The 18,083-nt window shown below is 42.8% G+C and overlaps 1 protein-coding gene across 1 annotated transcript; it reads right to left on the bottom strand.

The window, feature by feature from the left end:
- Window positions 1–141: 141 nt before the first annotated feature.
- LOC135679999 (cell number regulator 10-like) lies at window positions 142–1,242 on the bottom strand. The gene is made up of 4 exons (XM_065193977.1): window positions 1,026–1,242; window positions 870–941; window positions 561–773; window positions 142–484 (listed from the first exon to the last, which is right to left on the bottom strand). Exons 1-4 carry the CDS (start codon window positions 1,240–1,242, stop codon window positions 405–407), a joined length of 582 nt encoding a protein of 193 aa, XP_065050049.1. The 3' UTR covers window positions 142–404.
- Between the last annotated feature and the right edge of the window lie 16,841 nt (window positions 1,243–18,083).

Raw genomic sequence — 18,083 nt, 5'->3', positions numbered from 1 at the left:
GGTAGAATGAATGCATGTCGTTGCCACGTATGATTAAATATATCTACCTGTGTTTTCAATTTCATAAAACAATTAAAGGTCTATGGTGATGTATATGCTAAATTGTAGCCATACAAAATGAAAATGAAGGCCTCGAAAAGATAAGATCAATATCCACGTAAAACCATCTTTTTTGTTCGAATATATGCATAGCACATACGCCCTTTAAACATTGTAGACAAGAATTGGATCCAAACAACAGTATCCTTTGTTCGCCAATTATTCAAAGACAAGAACAACTCTAGAGCGAATGAATATATTACATTGCACCACATACAAGCGAAGAAAAAGGAGCAGATATTACGGTAGCTACTGTTACATGTGACATCACCGAAAGCATCACTCGTCCATTTCTCATGATCTCCTCAACGCATCATGCCTCCCTGCATCATTGGTGGCTGTGTCATTCCTCCTCCGGCCTCCCTTTCCACGTTAAGATGCCACCCTGCAATACTTAACGAGAAGAACCTTCATTATCATCTGCTGTAGAGAGAGAGAGAGAGAGAGAGAGAGAGAGAGACCGAGGGCCATGTTGAATCCACGGTTCTTGAGCTCTCTATACTCCTGGCACAGAGCGCAGGTTTCGCAGCAGAAGTGGACGCAGCAGTCGCAGCACGGGGAATCGGGCAAGTTGTAATAAGCCCTCATCTTCGTCCTGTAGAACCACGAGTATATGCACTGGCAGCCAGTAAACGCCATTATCAACGCGTACAGCGCTCCGCTCGCCCCGCACGCTGCATGTTTACATCGTCGATGCACACGTTACTCGGGCCGGTAAACCACCGTAAACTGCTGCTCGCGAGAAGACAAATTGAAGCTAAGGAACTTACAGGTTGTGCCTCTATCTACGATCTCCGCGACCCGGCCGAAAGTAACGCACGGGCACCAACAAGTCATGCAACCTGCGTCGATGGACAAAGACAAGAACAACGTTAGGCCATCTCAATCACGACGTCGATAAGGACGACGGCGACAGAAGAACCCACAGTTGCCGAAGTCATCCATGCAATCACAGAGACCGGTGGACCACACCGGCTGGGTTTCAGCACCACCAAAGGCATTGTGAGCCATGGGAACGCCGGTCACCGGCGGTGCAGATGCCGGCCCACCAACCTTGGATGGATACATTTCTTCGGAGACAATGACAGATACAGAGATGATATCTGATGCGAGGAATGCAAGAAGCATCCCGTATATAAACATGCGAGTCCTGCTCGACTGGCTGTGCACGATCGAGCTATCCTATCACACCGAAAGTTCCTAATCGAATAAATTAGAAGGGCATACACGGTAAGGTCAGAGATGAACTGCTCAACAAAACGTAGAATATCACTGGTAGACTTTGTATTCCGCATGATGACACGAAGAACAAGTAATTTAAGGAAACAAACCATGTGACTGAGAAGTGAGAACATATCCGATAAAAATATATCATCGACATTATCGCACACGTAGTTTTATTATTTTTGGCATTGCTGAATCGCCCAAAGTCAGATTCAGAAGCTTAAGGAACACTCCGTGCCAGTTCGGAGGAAAGGTATTATAGTGGAAATATGATAAGATATCTGGTAAACGCTACCTGCAGAGCTGAGTCTCATATACGTTTTGAGGAGGCTGCGTCGTCTCCTATGGGACAAAACCGTCCGAGATGACGAGAAAACGACGGCCGGAACAAGGAATTGACTCGGACAAAGTCAAAAACTGCTGTGAGCAATGGTACGACGCCATCTGCACATGCGTTGGAAATTTTGATTGCAGATGTCAGACGTGCCTCCACGAGATAATCTCAAAGTTGGCGATCCCGTGGACTTCCATTATTTGGGTACACATTTGAGAGCATCATGTGATGCCTACCTTACTACTCTCATGTTTGGATTGAACTGGATTCTAAGAATAGGATATTTGTTTGTGTGTGTAGAGAGTTCGGTGTAAAAATTGATATATGTAAAAGCTATTCAGGTCACTTGTCAGTTGATGTATGTGAAAATAGATACGTGGCAAAAGCAACTAAAAGCATATACGTATAATGCTGTCTTTTACGTATGTAAAGTTGATATATGTAAATAATAATAATATTTTGGACGATTTGGTAGAAAAATTATTATTTTTTAATTTCTTAGAAAGATATCCTCATTTTCAGTTTTCTCATTTTATTTTTCTCTACTATCCTAAATGTCCCTTGTCATCGTCAATGCTCTTAGGACGATAGGACCGTCTTCGTCCATCACTTTTTGTTCTTAGGACGATAGGACCGTCTTCGTCCTATCGTTTTTGTTCCATCACTTCAACCTTGTTACCCTATCACTTTTACCTCTACCTCGATCTCTTTTTCTCTATAAGGTCTCGATGCTGGATGTGATGATGGAGCCACATGAGTAGAGGATATAATAGGTCTACACTTTAGTACCAGATAGTGATAGTACTCGTGGATAACCGATATGGTCAAGTGAGCAAAGGGCACACAAGCCTAACAGAATCCAATAATTATCCTATTATTTCATGGGATGTTAATACTACTAGTATGGTTCTCTAAGTTGGCATCACTGATGATGGTGATCTACGTGGAGACATGAATGTACCAATAATAAGAGTAAAGTCAAATGTCACACCCATGCTTAAAAGCATTATAGTCGAAAGCAATGAAGTGGGAAGAGTTGAATGATGCGTTTAAGTTTGTGCTAAGCACGTAAGAGACAGAAGTAGTGCAAGCATGATATGTTCGAATATAAGGGATGACAATGTTAAGGATGTAGTGGCATAGGTGAAAGTGACTACGACGACTTTGCTAAAGGGATGGAGGTGACAGGTGAAGCAATGAGATGAAGGTGACCAGATATTGGTGACAACAAAAGACATTAAGGATATTAATTAAAAATGAAGCACCAAATGAAAAAAATGATGGGAGGTATCATCTAACAAAAGAATATTATGATTGATCTTCCTAAAAGTAATCTTGTGCTTCACTGAATGAACTTATGATCGATCTTTCTAAAAGCCTAGGAAATTTTTACTTAAATTTAGGGCTTTGCAAAACACTTAAAGGCTAAGATGATGATGCTATAAACTATATATAGTTAGAGCACAACTCATAATCTAATCACGCCAATTTTTTATATCCTTCTCACCCCATCTATTCTATTCCGTGTGTCTCAACGTAAATTTTTACAACAATTAAATTATATATAAGTCGTCAAAATACGAAAAATAGTTATTGTTTAACATATATTCTTTTTCATGTCAAAATTTTCAGCTTTTTTTACCAAAACTAAACGTCTGTTGATTTGATTATATATTATGAATTTTTCATAAAATTTTCTAAAAAATAAGAGCTTCCTCAGCTGATTAATTGTAATAACATTAAAAGTGTCTTATTTAACTAATATTTATAGTTTCCTTGGAAATATCACTATATCATTTATAAAATTTAACAAAAAAAAATCTTCGTGATTCCTTGGGCTAACAACGATAACTTTCGTTAAAGTTCAAATTTGAGATTTCAATGACATTACTGTTAAAAAATAAATAGATAAACAAGTTATAGAAGAAGTTGATTGTTATTAACATATTTCCTTCTTTTTATACAAATTTGAAGAAGTTGATTCAAATTTGAGCACAACTCATAATTGCTGCAGATTTCTTTTACTGCAGTTTCCTTGAGTACTGTTGTAGATTTTCACAATCATTTCCCGATGAACTGCAGTCTTGAGTATCGCTACAGTTTCCGCGGCCATCTTCCGGCGAACTGCAGCCGCTATAATCTGCTGCAGCAAGCAGCAATCCACAGCAGCTGCCGGCAGCTTTGGGCACTGTTGTAGATTGCCCAATCTGTTGTAGCAAGCAGCATTCTATAGTAGCGGCCCCCGCTCCCTCATTCTCCACCTTGTGTGACCTGAGTATCACACAAGGTTCGCCGCACTACTTCTAAAAAAAAAAAATGTCTTCGTTCACTTCTTCTGATGTTTCAGTTCCTGTAGGGACTCCCACTTCTTGTTCTTCTACAGGGCTTATCTCCATCAATGCTGCCACGCTGATTCCCTTTAAGTTATCAAAGGGTAGCAACTATGCGTCATGGCAAGCTCAATTTTCTAATCTTTTATTTGGATACGACTTGTTAGGTTACATTGATGGCTCTTTCAGTTGTCCTTCGGCCATGCTCAACATCCCCGGAGATCCCAGTCCAGTACCCAATCCAGCTCACAAACTGTGGCTACGTCAAGATCGTCTCATCCTCCAAGTTATTCAAGTGTCAGTTGCTGGATCCGTTGCTCCCTTGATATCTTCATGTGTGACAGCTATCGATGCATGGTCTAAACTGTAAACCACCCTGGCAAATCATTCGTGTACTCACAAGCTCAGTCTTCTATCCAAGCTTATGGTGACAAAACAAGAGGGAAGTACTATCTTTGATTATCTACAACATATCAAGGTTATCATTGATGACTTGGCTTTGATAGGTCATTCCCTATGTGACGAAGAGGTTGTCATTCATACCCTCAATGGTCTCGACACCGACTACAAGGAATTGGCTACTGCAATTCGGGCACGCGACTCACCAGTCTCTTTTGAAGATCTCTATGATAAGCTGACTGACTATGAGATGTACTTGAAGCGTGTAGACAAACTGCCTGGATCGACTGTCACAGCTCAAGTCAGTCACAAGTCTAAACAGAAGAGCACTTGGTACTCGCCGAACATCACCTAAGGTTTGGCTAATGCGCCTCTTGATTATGTGAGTTCTATACAACACCCCTCCTATCCTCCTAGTCATCACTTCTCGCAAAGTGGCAACTCCAGCCATCATCCGTCTTGGCATCCTACCCTATCGAGCCATCAAAGACGGGTCGTTTGCCAACTGTGTGACAAAGTCGGCCACTCCACTAAAGTTTGCCGGTCTCGTTCTCGTCTCCCTGCTCTGTCACACTGGCCTCAGGTAAATATCCTGACTATAGTCCAACTGGATTGTCGACTCTGGTGCCTCTTATCACATCACCGCTGATCTTCAGAATTTGTCTCTTCACAATCCCTATGGCGGCGATGAAAATATCATCATCGGTGATGGTAAAGGACTTCCTATAACTCATACTCATACTAGTTCCACAACGCTTAATTCTGACTCTACTACATTTACCCTCGATGATGTTTTATGCGCCTCTCATATTAAACGCAACCTCATTTCTGTTTCTCAATTTTGCAAACATAACAATACTTCTATTGAATTCTTTCCTGATTCATTTCTTGTTAAGGACTTGAGCACGGGGGCATCATTGGTCCAAGGCCCGAATAAAGACAACATTTACGAATGGCCGTCAGCCTCTCAAATAACCCAGCCCACTGTTCATTCTTCTGTTGCGGCTCCAGTTGATGTGTGGCATCGTCGGCTTGGTCATCTCTCGTCCTTTATTCAGCAGAAATTATTTTCTCGTCACTCTCTTCCTCTTTTTAAGTTCACTAATTCTATGATGCATTGTGATGCATGTCTTAGTAATAAGAGTCATCGGCAGCCTTTTGGCTCATCTTCCATTTCCTCCTCTAAACCTTTTAAAATTATATATACTGATGTTTGGGGTCCTGCTCCAATCTTATCTTTTGATAAGTTCCGATTTTATGTTATTTTTGTAGATCACTTTTCTAAGTACACATGGATATATCCTCTTTCCCATAAATCTGATGTTTCTCGCATTTTTTTCCACTTTCCAGAAGTTGGTCGAAAACTATTTTCAGTCTACCATTAAAATAGTCTACTCTGATTGTGGCGGTGAATATCAAGCCCTGGCATCCCATCTCTCAGCTTGTGACATTCAACACCTCAAGTCTCCCCCACATACTCCTCAACTAGTTGGTTCTGCCGAACGCAAACATCGGCATATAGTAGAAACTGGACTCACACTTCTACATCAGGCTTTCATGCCTTCAACTTTTTGGACAACAGTCTTTCAAACTACTGTCTACCTTATTAATCGAATGCCTACACTAGTCCTACAATACCAATCCCCCTTTGACACACTATTTCACAAACCCCCTAACCTTCGTAAACTCCGAGTATTCGGTTGTTTATGTTATCCTTGGTTACATCTCTATGCCTCTCATAAGTTAACATCCCGATCTACTCCTTGCGTCTTTATTGGTTACTCACTTGAACATAATGCTTTCCACTACTATAATCTCCATACTCACAAAATCTTCATATCACGTCATGTTGTCTTTGTTGAGTCTAACTTTCCTTTCCAAACCCTTCCATGTTCTGCCATACCGACCACTTCACTATCTCACTGGAGTATACCTTCGAACCAATCGGACGAGCCTCCCATGACTTCGTCTACTTCCTCCCTCCTGATTCGCACTATATCACTCCAGTTCAACACTTGCATGTTTCCTCTGTTCCTACTGCTAGTCATAGGTGCCCAGCAAGCCAATCACGTGAGTGATGGCACGTGTGACTTGATACAGAATCTTTTTTGCTTATTATATTTTGGCGTATATCACTTTATAACTATTACATAAATGCATATATATATTGTGATGTCCTTGGATTTGTGCAATGGGAATCGGATCGTGATGAGATCACGATAATGAGATCGATTCACCTTTAAACACATATCCTTAATAATCCCGGTTATAGGTTACTCGAGAGGGACATCGTGATAACCGGACAGATTGGTGTGCTGTATACCCGTCCATATGATGGATGCAGCTGGTCTCATAGCTGCTCGTGTAGGGACACTAGGGATACAGTACAGGTGCTCATTGGAGAATGAGTTCACTGATTGATCCGCTTACGGAATGTTGGATGGTTGATGATGCCTTATTGTCAGACAGCGATTCCGTAGTCCTAGTGGTGTATCTGGTCCTTAGACTTGAGACACCAAGGATGTCCTGTATGAGTGCTTCACTCTTTGATACCAGACTTATAGGTTTGGCTGTTCCCAGATCTAGTACAGCTGGTCATTGGGAGTGGTAGTCGACCTTACGAGGGCTATTGAGTGTCAATAGAGGATCATCCACTCTCGGCGTCATGAGAGGAATATCCTATGTGTTCTTGCTCAGACAAATCCCTGGCCAGGGTCATTTGGGTTGAGAGAGAAAGAGTTCTCCGGGAGAATCCGATTAGAGCGAGACTCGAGTAGAAACCGTATGGGTCTGACAACACCATGCTCGATATACGGTCTCTGGGATATTAGATGGATGAGGGATTATAGGTACATGGTAATTGAGGACAGACAGGTCCAATGGATTGGATTCCCCTGTATCGTCTGGGGACTACGGCGTAGTGGCCTAGTACGTCCGTAGTTGATGAGTCGAGTGAATTATTACAGAGATAATAATTCACTGAGTTAGAAGGAGTTCTGACAGGTATGACTCACGGCCAGCTCGATATTGGGCCTAGAGGGTCACACACATATGGTAGGCATTGCGATGAGTAGAGGTTCGGATATGAGATATCCGACGGAGCCCTTGTCTTATTGGATGCAGATCCAATACCCACTAGGGAAGGACCCATTAGAGTTTGACACGGGATCTCTATAAATAGGAGGGATTCACAGCCTCATAGGCTAGAGTCTTTGCTTGCCTTTCCTATTCTCCTCTCCCTCTCCACCTTAGAGTAGGCCTGGAGTTTTGAGGAGCGTCGTCGCAACCCTACTGTGTGGATCACCGCTAGAGAGGAGGACGCTTGACCTCCTTCACCCTCTCCTAAGGATCTGCAAGGAAACAGGGATATACGATCTCCCTAGGTAACACAATCTCTATACGCAGTTTTGTGTTTTGCGGATTTTTGCGCACCAATCTTCGCACGACGACGAACATCTTTTTGGGAATCGGGGATTTTTGTTTTCTTGTTCTTCCGCTGCGTATATGATGTCGCCCCCAATGATTTACCAACAGTGGTATCAGAGCCAGGTTGTTCGTGCGAATGATTGGTTTTGAACTGCGTGTGTTGTGTTTAGGAAGAATATTGACGTCAAAATCGTTGACGCAAAAGCGAGAAAGGGCAGCAACAGTTGCTGCCCTCGATCTGCGTGCGTGCAGCGCAGGGGCTGCGTCTGCAGCAGCCGGCCGGCGGCCTGCTTGCAGCAGGCTTGCTACCGGCGGGGCTGGCAGCCCGCGGGCAGAGGCGTCGTAGGGCAGCGGCGCCTGCCGCCGAAGGGCAGCGGCGTCTGCCGTCGCAGGGCAGCGACGCCTGCCGCCGCTGCTCCCGCGGGCGGAACTCCCCCCACAGGGGCGGCCGCCCGACGGGACAGCACCGCCTGCGGAGGCAGCGGCGCTCGAAGGGGGCGCCCACCCGCAGCGGCATCGTCGCCAGCGGGCGTGCCGCCTGCAGGCGAGGGCAGCGCCCTCACCCCGCCGCACAGGCCGCCGCCAGCAGGGTGGCGGCGGCGGCAATGGCAGCAGTAAGAGGGAATTAGGGTTTTGGGCAAAAAGACAGTTTTGCCCCTGTGAATTTGAGAAATTCCAATTTCTGTCTTTTGTCCAAATTATGAAAATACCCTTAGGAATTGAGAAATTTCCTACATGTCCCTGATTTCAGAAAAATATTAATTAATTAAAAGGTTTAGTTGATTATTATTTTTATTATTATCTAGTAGTCCTACATGATGATGATTATTTATACATGTGATGTATGATGTGTGGACGGATGATCATGGACCGTGTGATGTGTGTACTTGTGATTTTTATTATTGAGGTCTGCGAACCTCCATTATATTTCTCGTTTATTGTCGGGCCTGCGTGCCTATGATTAAGTTGTAATCACATGAGGAGGCGCAGCGGGAGCGTGGATGCGATAGCGGGACCCACGAGACGGACGATCGTGTTGCATGGAGATGCATCAAGATGTCGACGAAACCGACGAGGACGAGATGGACGATCACAGGGCATGGAGATGCACCGTTGCACACATAGATCTTGATGTGAGTGATTAGGCCTACTGGCTCGGGCCTAATCATATTAGGTTGTGGTCCATGATCATCTTGTGTGATTGCTTATACACATACTAGATATGTATATATATTTGCATGCGATGTAGATATATATTAAATATGTATATGTGTGACATGTCATATTAGGAGACTAAATTATAGAAACATCTCTCGATAATATTAAGTCGGTAAACGTGAGGCAATTAGATTGACCCACGTGGCCTTCCATCGTTATGAGTAGGAACCGATTCCCGGTGTAGGTTGAGTTGGTCGAGTCCCTCGAGACTCACCTATATCGCGATTCGCTATCTTGCTTACGACACAGAGATGTCACCGGTGACCTGAGGGCATGGTATGCTTGGTCGAGTCCCTCGAGGGTATATCATCAAATCAGACTCATCTTGTAACGAAGGTGTTGACTTAACCGAGCATCATGGTTGGTCGAGTCCCTCGAGGCCATGGTGATTCGGAGGCCGAACAGGACGGGAATCATAAGGAGTTGTGATCGGTAAGAGTTGCCTACCTTTTAGGCTTAGTGTGATTGGTCGAGTCCCTCGAGGTTACACTAAGACGCTGATTGGATCCTGATCCCCACTAGAAGTCTGCCGGAGACTTCCGTTTTACGTGCTGAGGGTGTCGCGTTACTCGATAGTAAAATAGTGGGAGCATATTAAGATAGAAGTCCATATCTTGATAGTTTATTTCTTGCAAAATCTTCATGTTATTCATTTCTGCTACATCTTTATTTTCAGAAAATGTCGCTTTCAAATCCCTTACGTGGCATACTTGATGTCAACCGCCTCACTGGTCCAAATTATACGGATTGGCTCCGTAACTTGAGAATTGTTCTCACAGCGGAGAAAATCGTGTACGTCCTTGATACAGTGATGCCTACGCCCGAAGAAGGGGCAAGCGAGGATGAGATCGCTCGCTACATGAAGTACATTGATGACTCCACTCTTGCTCAGTGCTATATGTTGGGCTCTATGACTCCAGAGTTACAGAGACAACGTGAAAAGATGGATGCCAGATCCATTCTCCTACATGTCCGCAAATTGTTTGAGGAACAGGGAAGGACTCAACGATATGAGATATCCAAGAGCCTTTTCCGCGCTAGGATGACTGAGGGGACACCGATTCAGAACCATGTCCTAAAGATGATTGAGTGGATAGAGAAACTCACAGGTCTAGGAATGGTCCTAGAGGATAACTTGTGTGTGGACATTGTACTTCAGTCCCTACCAGATTCCTTTTCACAGTTCATAATGAATTTTAATATGAACAAGCTTGAGGTGACTCTCCCAGAGCTCCTCAATATGTTGAGGGAGGCAGAGAGTACTATTAAGAAAGAGAAGCCAGTTCTCTACACTGGTGAGACCAGAAAGAAAAGGAAAGCAGAAAGGTCCCTTAAGAAGGGAAAGGGCAAGGGCAAACAAGGTAAAGCAAAGGTTGCTAAGAAAGACCCAGCAAAGGACAAAGGCCAGTGCTTCCACTGTGGTAAAGATGGGCATTGGTAGAGAAACTGCAAAGAGTACCTTGCAGAAAGGGCGAAACAAAAAGCTTGATGAAGCTTCAGGTACATTCATGATCAGTCTCCATTTGTCAGACTCTTATGATAACACATGGGTATTGGATACCGGTAGTGCTTATCATATATGCAATTCGTTGCAGGTTCTGGCAAGACCTAGGAGACTAGAGAGAGGCGAGATGGACCTCAAGATGGGTAATGGAGCAAAAGTTGCTGTATTAGCTGTTGGCGAGGTCGCCCTACATCTGCCTAGTGGAGCTTTTATTGCATTAGATGCATGTTATTTTGTTCCTTCTATTATCAAAAACATTATCTTCATTTCATGTTTAACAGTTAGTGGATATAAATTTGTTTTTGAGAACAATGGTTGTTCGATATTATTAGATGATAAGATCATCACGAAAGGAACATTGCATAATGGTTTATTTATGTTAGACACCACTCCACATATCATGAATGTAAATGTGTCCAAAAGGAAACGAGATGAGTTGAATAGTGCATACCTGTGGCATTGTAGGCTAGGTCACATCCATGAAAGAAGGATTCAAAAGTTGCTAAATGATGGATATCTAGATCCATTCGACTATATGTTATATGCAACTTGTGAGCCTTGCATTCGTGGAAAACTGACCAAATCTCCATTTAGTAGAACTGGAGAGAGAGCCACTGAGTTGTTGGAACTCATACATAGTGATGTATGTGGACCCATGTCAACTCATGTCATTGGAGGTTACTCCTACTTCATTACATTTACTAATGATTTCTCAAGGTATGGATATGTGTACTTAATGAAGTACAAGTCCGAGGCCTTTGAGAAATTCAGAGAGTATAAGAATGAGGTGGAGAACCAGACTGGAAAGAGTATCAAAACTCTTCGATCAGATCGAGGAGGTGAGTACTTAAGTACAGAGTTTACTCAGTTCCTCAAAGACCATGGGATATTATCCTAATGGACACCTCCTTACACACCTCAGCTCAATGGTGTCTCTGAAAGGAGAAATCGTACGTTATTAGATATGGTACGGTCCATGATGAGTTTCGCTGACCTACTTCTAGGGATATGTCCTAGAGACCACAGCTTACCTACTGAACAGAGTTCCAACTAAGTCGGTAGTGTCTACACCATATGAGATATGGATAGGGAAGAAGCCTGATCTTAAGGTTGTTAAGATTTGGGGCTGCCCTGCCCACGTTAAAAGACACAACCCCGATAAGTTAGAATCAAGGACAGAGCGATGCAAATTTGTGGGATACCCCAAGGAAACTTGTGGGTATTATTTCTATCATCTCGAGGACCAAAATGTCTTTGTAGCTAAGAGAGTAGTGTTCCTTGAGAAGGAGCACATTCTTGGCGGAGACAGTGGGAGAATGATAGAGTTGAGCGAGGTTGGAGAACCAAGCTCAAGCACCACTCTACAGCCCAAGTCTGTTTAGGTACCTAATACACAAGTTTCAACTTTACGCAGGTCTGATATCACATCCTCCTGAGAGATATGTGGGACATATTAGAGGAGAGGATGTAGAGGATATTGATTCTCAGACCTACGAGGAGGCTATTATGAGTATAGACTCCGGGAAGTGGCAAGAAGCCATGAATTCTGAGATGGATTCTATGTACTCTAATAAGGTTTGGAACCTAGTTGATGCGCCCAAAGGTATTGTACCCATCGGTTGCAAGTGGATCTTTAAGAAAAAGATCAGAGTAGATGGAAAGGTAGAGACCTATAAAGCAAGGTTAGTGGCTAAGGGGAATCGTCAAAGGCAAGGTGTTGACTACGACGAAACCTTCTCACCCGTAGCAATGCTAAAATCCATCAGAATTCTATTGGCTATTGCAGCACACTATGATTATGAGATCTGGCAGATGGATGTGAAAACCGCATTCCTTAATGGGAACCTCGAGGAGGAGGTGTATATGATGCAACCTGAGGGATTCGTGTCCAAGAACTGCCCAGATAAGGTGTGTAGGTTGCTTAGATCCATTTATGGACTAAAGCAAGCTTCCCGAAGTTGGAACATAAGATTTGATGAGGTAATCAGATCTTATGACTTCGTTAAGAACGAGGATGAGCCTTGTGTATACAGGAAGGTAAGTGGGAGCGCTATCACCTTTTTAGTGTTATATGTGGATGACATCCTGATCATTGGGAATGATGTAGGAACGCTATCCACGGTAAAGGCTTGGTTATCTAGACACTTCTCCATGAAGGACTTAGGGGAAGCATCCTATATCTTGGGGATTAGAATCTATAGAGATAGATCCAAAAGGATGCTTGGCTTGTCTCAGTCCACGTACATAGAAACCATTGTCAAAATGTTTGGCATTGAAAATTCTAAGAAAGGGCGAACATAGATATGATACCTTATGCCTCAGCAATAGGGTCTATCATGTATGCCATGCTATGTACTAGGCCTGATATAGCGCATGCTTTGAGTGTCACGAGCAGGTATCAGGCGGATCCAGGCTTGGAGCACTGGAAAACAGTAAAGTGTATCCTTAAGTACTTGGGAAGGACTAAGGATCTTTTACTAGTATATGGAGATAATAGCCTTAAGGTTGAAGGCTTCACTGACTCAAGTTTTCAGTCTGATGTCGATGATAGCAAGTCGAATTCAGGGTATGTGTACACCTTGAATGGAGGAGCAGTGTGCTGGAAGAGTTCCAAGCAAGATACCACTGCTGACTCGACCACAGAGGCAGAGTACATCGCTGCATCGGATGCAGCAAAGGAGGGAGTCTGGGTGAAGAAGTTCATCACAGATTTGGGAGTCGATACAGATAGCGACAAGTCGACTTCCTTATATTGCGACAACTATGGGGTGATTACTCAAATAAGGGAACCCGGGTCTCATCAGAAGTGTTCTGAGGAGGTTCCAACTTATCAGAGAGATCGTAACCCGAGGAGATGTAGCAGTGGAAAGAGTTCCATCCGAAGATAACATTGCAGATCCACTGACAAAGCCGTTGTCTCAGATTATCTATGAGCGTCACAGGAGTCTGATGGGGATCAGACAGATAGGTGATTGGCTTTAGGTCAAGTGGGAGATTGCTAGTCATAGGTGCCCAGCAAGCCAATCACGTGAGTGATGGCACGTGTGACTTGATACAGAATCTTTTTTGCTTATTATATTTTGGCGTATATTACTTTATAACTATTGCATAAATGCATATATATATATATATATATATATATATATATATATATATATATATATATATATACATATATATATATATATATATATATATATATATATATATATATACATATATATATATATATACATATATATATATATATGTATATATATATATATATGTATATATATATATATATGTATATATATATATATATGTATATATATATATATATATATATGTATATATATATGTATGTATATATATATGTATGTATATATATATGTATGTATATATATATATGTATGTATATATATATGTATGTATATATATATATATATATATATATATATATATATATATATACATACATATATATATACATACATATATATATATACATACATATATATATACATACATATATATATACATACATATATATATACATATTGTGATGTCCTTGGATTTGTGCAATGGGAATCGGATCGTGATGAGATCACGATAATGAGATCGATTTACCTTTAAACACATATCCTTAATAATCCCGGTTATAGGTTACTCGAGAGGGACATCGTGATAACCGGACAGACTGGTGTGCTGTATACCCGTCCATATGATGGATGCAGCTGGTCTCATAGCTGCTCGTGTAGGGACACTAGGGATACAGTACAGGTGCTCATTGGAGAATGAGTTCACTGATTGATCCGCTTACGGAATGCTGGATGGTTGATGATGCCTTATTGTCAGACAGCGATTCCGTAGTCCTAGTGGTGTATCTGGTCCTTAGACTTGAGACACCAAGGATGTCCTGTATGAGTGCTCCACTCTTTGATACTAGACTTATAGGTTTGGCTGTTCCCAGATCTAGTACAGCTGGTCATTGGGAGTGGTAGTCGACCTTACGAGGGCTATTGAGTGTCAATAGAGGATCATCCACTCTCGACGTCATGAGAGGAATATCCTATGTGTTCTTGCTCAGACAAATCCCTGGCCAGGGTCATTCAGGTTGAGAGAGAAAGAGTTCTCCGGGAGAATCCGATTAGAGCGAGACTCGAGTAGAAACCGTATGGGTCTGACAACACCATGCTCGATATACGGTCTCTGGGATATTAGATGGATGAGGGATTATAGGTACATGGTAATTGAGGATAGACAGGTCCAATGGATTGGATTCCCCTGTATCGTCTGGGGACTACGGCGTAGTGGCCTAGTACGTCCGTAGTCGATGAGTCGAGTGAATTATTACAGAGATAATAATTCACTGAGTTAGAAGGAGTTCTAACAGGTATGACTCACGGCCAGCTCGATATTGGGGCTAGAGGGTCACACACATATGGTAGGCATTGCGATGAGTAGAGGTTCGGATATGAGATATCCGACGGAGCCCTTGTCTTATTGGATGCAGATCCAATACCCACTAGGGAAGGACCCATTAGGGTTTGACACTGGATCTCTATAAATATGAGGGATTCACAGCCTCATAGGCTAGAGTCTTTGCTTGCCTTTCCTATTCTCCTCTCCCTCTCCACCTCAGAGTAGGCCTGGAGTTTTGAGGAGCGTCGTCGCAACCCTACTGTGTGGATCACCGCTAGAGAGGAGGACGCTTGACCTCCTTCACCCTCTCCTAAGGATCTGCAAGGAAACAGGGATATACGATCTCCCTAGGTAACACAATCTCTATACGCAGTTTTGTGTTTTGCGGATTTTTGCGCACCAATCTTCGCACGACGACGAACATCTTTTTGGGAATCGGGGATTTTTGTTTTCTTGTTCTTCCGCTGCGCATATGATGTCGCCCCCAATGATTTCCCAACACCTACTCCACTCCACTCTTCCCCAATTGATGGGGCAATATGTTCCGAAACACAACCATCCTCTTTACCACCTTCTCGCCCAAGTGCCCCTGACGTGTCTCCACTTGACCTGGCTTGTGCCACAGATCCTCACCCAACGTCACCTCCCAATCCTATCGTCTCCAATCATCCTATGACCACTCGCTCTAAGCATGGTATTTTTAAACCTCGTCAGGTACTTAATCTACAAGCTATCATGAATTCCTCATCCCCCAACGTTGAACTCACCACCTTCACTCAAGCCCAAAAATCTCCGCATTGGTGTACTGCCACGAGTGAGGAATATAATGCCCTCCTGTATAATTCAACGTGGGATCTCATTCCTTTCCATCCTTCATAAAATATCATCGGGTGTAAGTGGGTCTTTAGAATTAAGCGGAATCCAGATGGCTCTGTTGCCCGATATAAGACACGCTTGGTCGCAAAAGGGTTTCATCAACGACCTGGAGTTGATTTCACTAAGACATTTAGTCCTGTTGTTAAACCCACTACAATCCGGCTTATCTTGAGTCTAGCTACCACTAAAGGCTGACAATTACGACAATTGGATGTTAATAATACATTTATGCAGGGATCTCTAACCGAAGATGTTTTTTATGCAACAACCCCCCGGTTTTACTCATCCTCAGTATCCACAACATGTTTGCAAACTCATCCTCAATACGCGAACGATTTACCAGGGTGGTTTACAGTTTAGACCATGCATCGACAGCTATCACACATGAAGATATCAAGGGAGCAACGGATCCAGCAACTGACGCTTGAATAGCTTGGAGGATGAGACGATCTTGATGTAGCCACAGTTTGTGAGCTGGATTGGGTACTGGACTGGGATCTCCGGGGATGTTGAGACAACTGAAGGAGCCATCAATGTAACATAACAAGTCGTATCCAAATAAAAGATTAGAAAATTGAGCTCATCGGAACGCATAGTTGTCATCCTTTGATAACTTAAAGGGGATCAGCGTGGCAGCATTGATGGAGATAAGCCCTGTAGAAGAACAAGAAGTGGGAGTCCTTACAGGAACTGAAACAACAGAAGAAGTGAATGAAGACATTTTTTTTTTTAGAAGCAATGCAGTGAACCTTGTGTACTCAAGTCACACAAGGTGGAGAATGAGGGAGGGGGGGCCGCTGCTATAGATTGCTGCTTGCTGCAACAGATTGGGCAATCTACAACAGTGCCCAAAGTTGTCGGCAGCTGTTGTGGATTGCTGCTTGCTGCAGCAGATTATAAAGGCTGCAGTTCGTCGGAAGATGGCCGCAAAAACTGCAACGATACTTAAGACTGTGGTTTGCCGGGAAATGACCTTGAAAATCTACAGCGGTACTCAAGGAAACTGTAGTGAAAGAAATCTGCAGCAATTAGGTGTATAGAGGAAAGCGACAGTGAAAGCTACTGCGGTAGAGGAAGGAAGATGCAGCGGTTGCGGCTACTATTGGCGCGGTTGCGACAGCGAAGGAGGAAAACGCGGCAACCGTCGTTAAGCAAGGAAGACACCGCCGTTCATCATTCGTCGCTATTGAGGAGGAAGACACCGCCGTTGAGGAGGCGTCGTTGTGTAGAGGGAAGCGGTAGCGAAAGCTGCTGCGGTAGAGGAAGGAAGATGTAGCAGTTGCGACTACTGCTGGCCGGGAAGCGAGGAAGACACCACTGTTCGCTGTTCGCCGCTATTGAGGAGGCAGTGAGAGAATGTTTTCCTCCTTATGTGGCGGCGACGGAGAGTGTCTGCTGTAGGCAGCAAATAGGAGAGGGAGCAAGGCCGGCGATGAAGGAAGAGAAGGAGTGGATGAGCAGAGCCAAGACGATGCTCATTAGCATTGGCTCTGAATCTGTGTCTTAGTGCTTCTTCAATGACTCAGCTTGAGGCAGTGTGTTACTATGGCCGCTTGACTAACACACGACGATACTGCTGTCGCTAAGAAGGAACTGCTCCTGATACCATGTTAGAAAATAAATAGATAAACAACTTGTAGAAGAAGTTATTATTATTAACATATCCCCTTCTTTTTATACAAGTTAGAAGGGAGAATTTTCGTATAGGTTAGAAGATTTTCCACAACAGAGTAGAGAGATTTCCTCAAACAGTTAAGGAAATCTCATCTATTATCAATTACAACACCTATGATTTAATTATCTTAACTAAATTTGAATTTTTTTTAGTGTAAACCAATGACTTAAGATATTTAAGCCTATGTTAATAATAATACAAATATTTGCCTCTTACAAGTAGATCGAAATCTTATTTCAATATGAGACTAGACATGAATATTCCATATTTTTCATATAGTTGGTAGGTTTTTCCTATAAGTGGACTATTTATAATTTTTTTAAAACAAGCAATATATTTGCAAGCATTAGATAATCTTCAAAGTAAATCATTTGTATTATATGTATTTGTGTTTGTAATTGGATTTCGCGATTCATATCGTCCACAGTTTGTTGTTAAAGATCGGGTTACAAATAGAAATGTGATCAATTTTGATACCTCTCTTTCTCACGTCTTCACTCCCATACATTACTAGCATATAAGCCAATATTATGCACCTTGTTGGATGTGAGCAATTAAAAGACTCATTTAGCATTTTCTCGATGAAGTTATTGT

Source organism: Musa acuminata, chromosome BXJ1-7 (assembly GCF_036884655.1).
Source record: "Musa acuminata AAA Group cultivar baxijiao chromosome BXJ1-7, Cavendish_Baxijiao_AAA, whole genome shotgun sequence".
NCBI lineage: Eukaryota > Viridiplantae > Streptophyta > Magnoliopsida > Zingiberales > Musaceae > Musa > Musa acuminata.
Note: the sequence above shows the minus strand (reverse complement) of the source record. Positions and strands in the feature narration are given on the sequence as shown.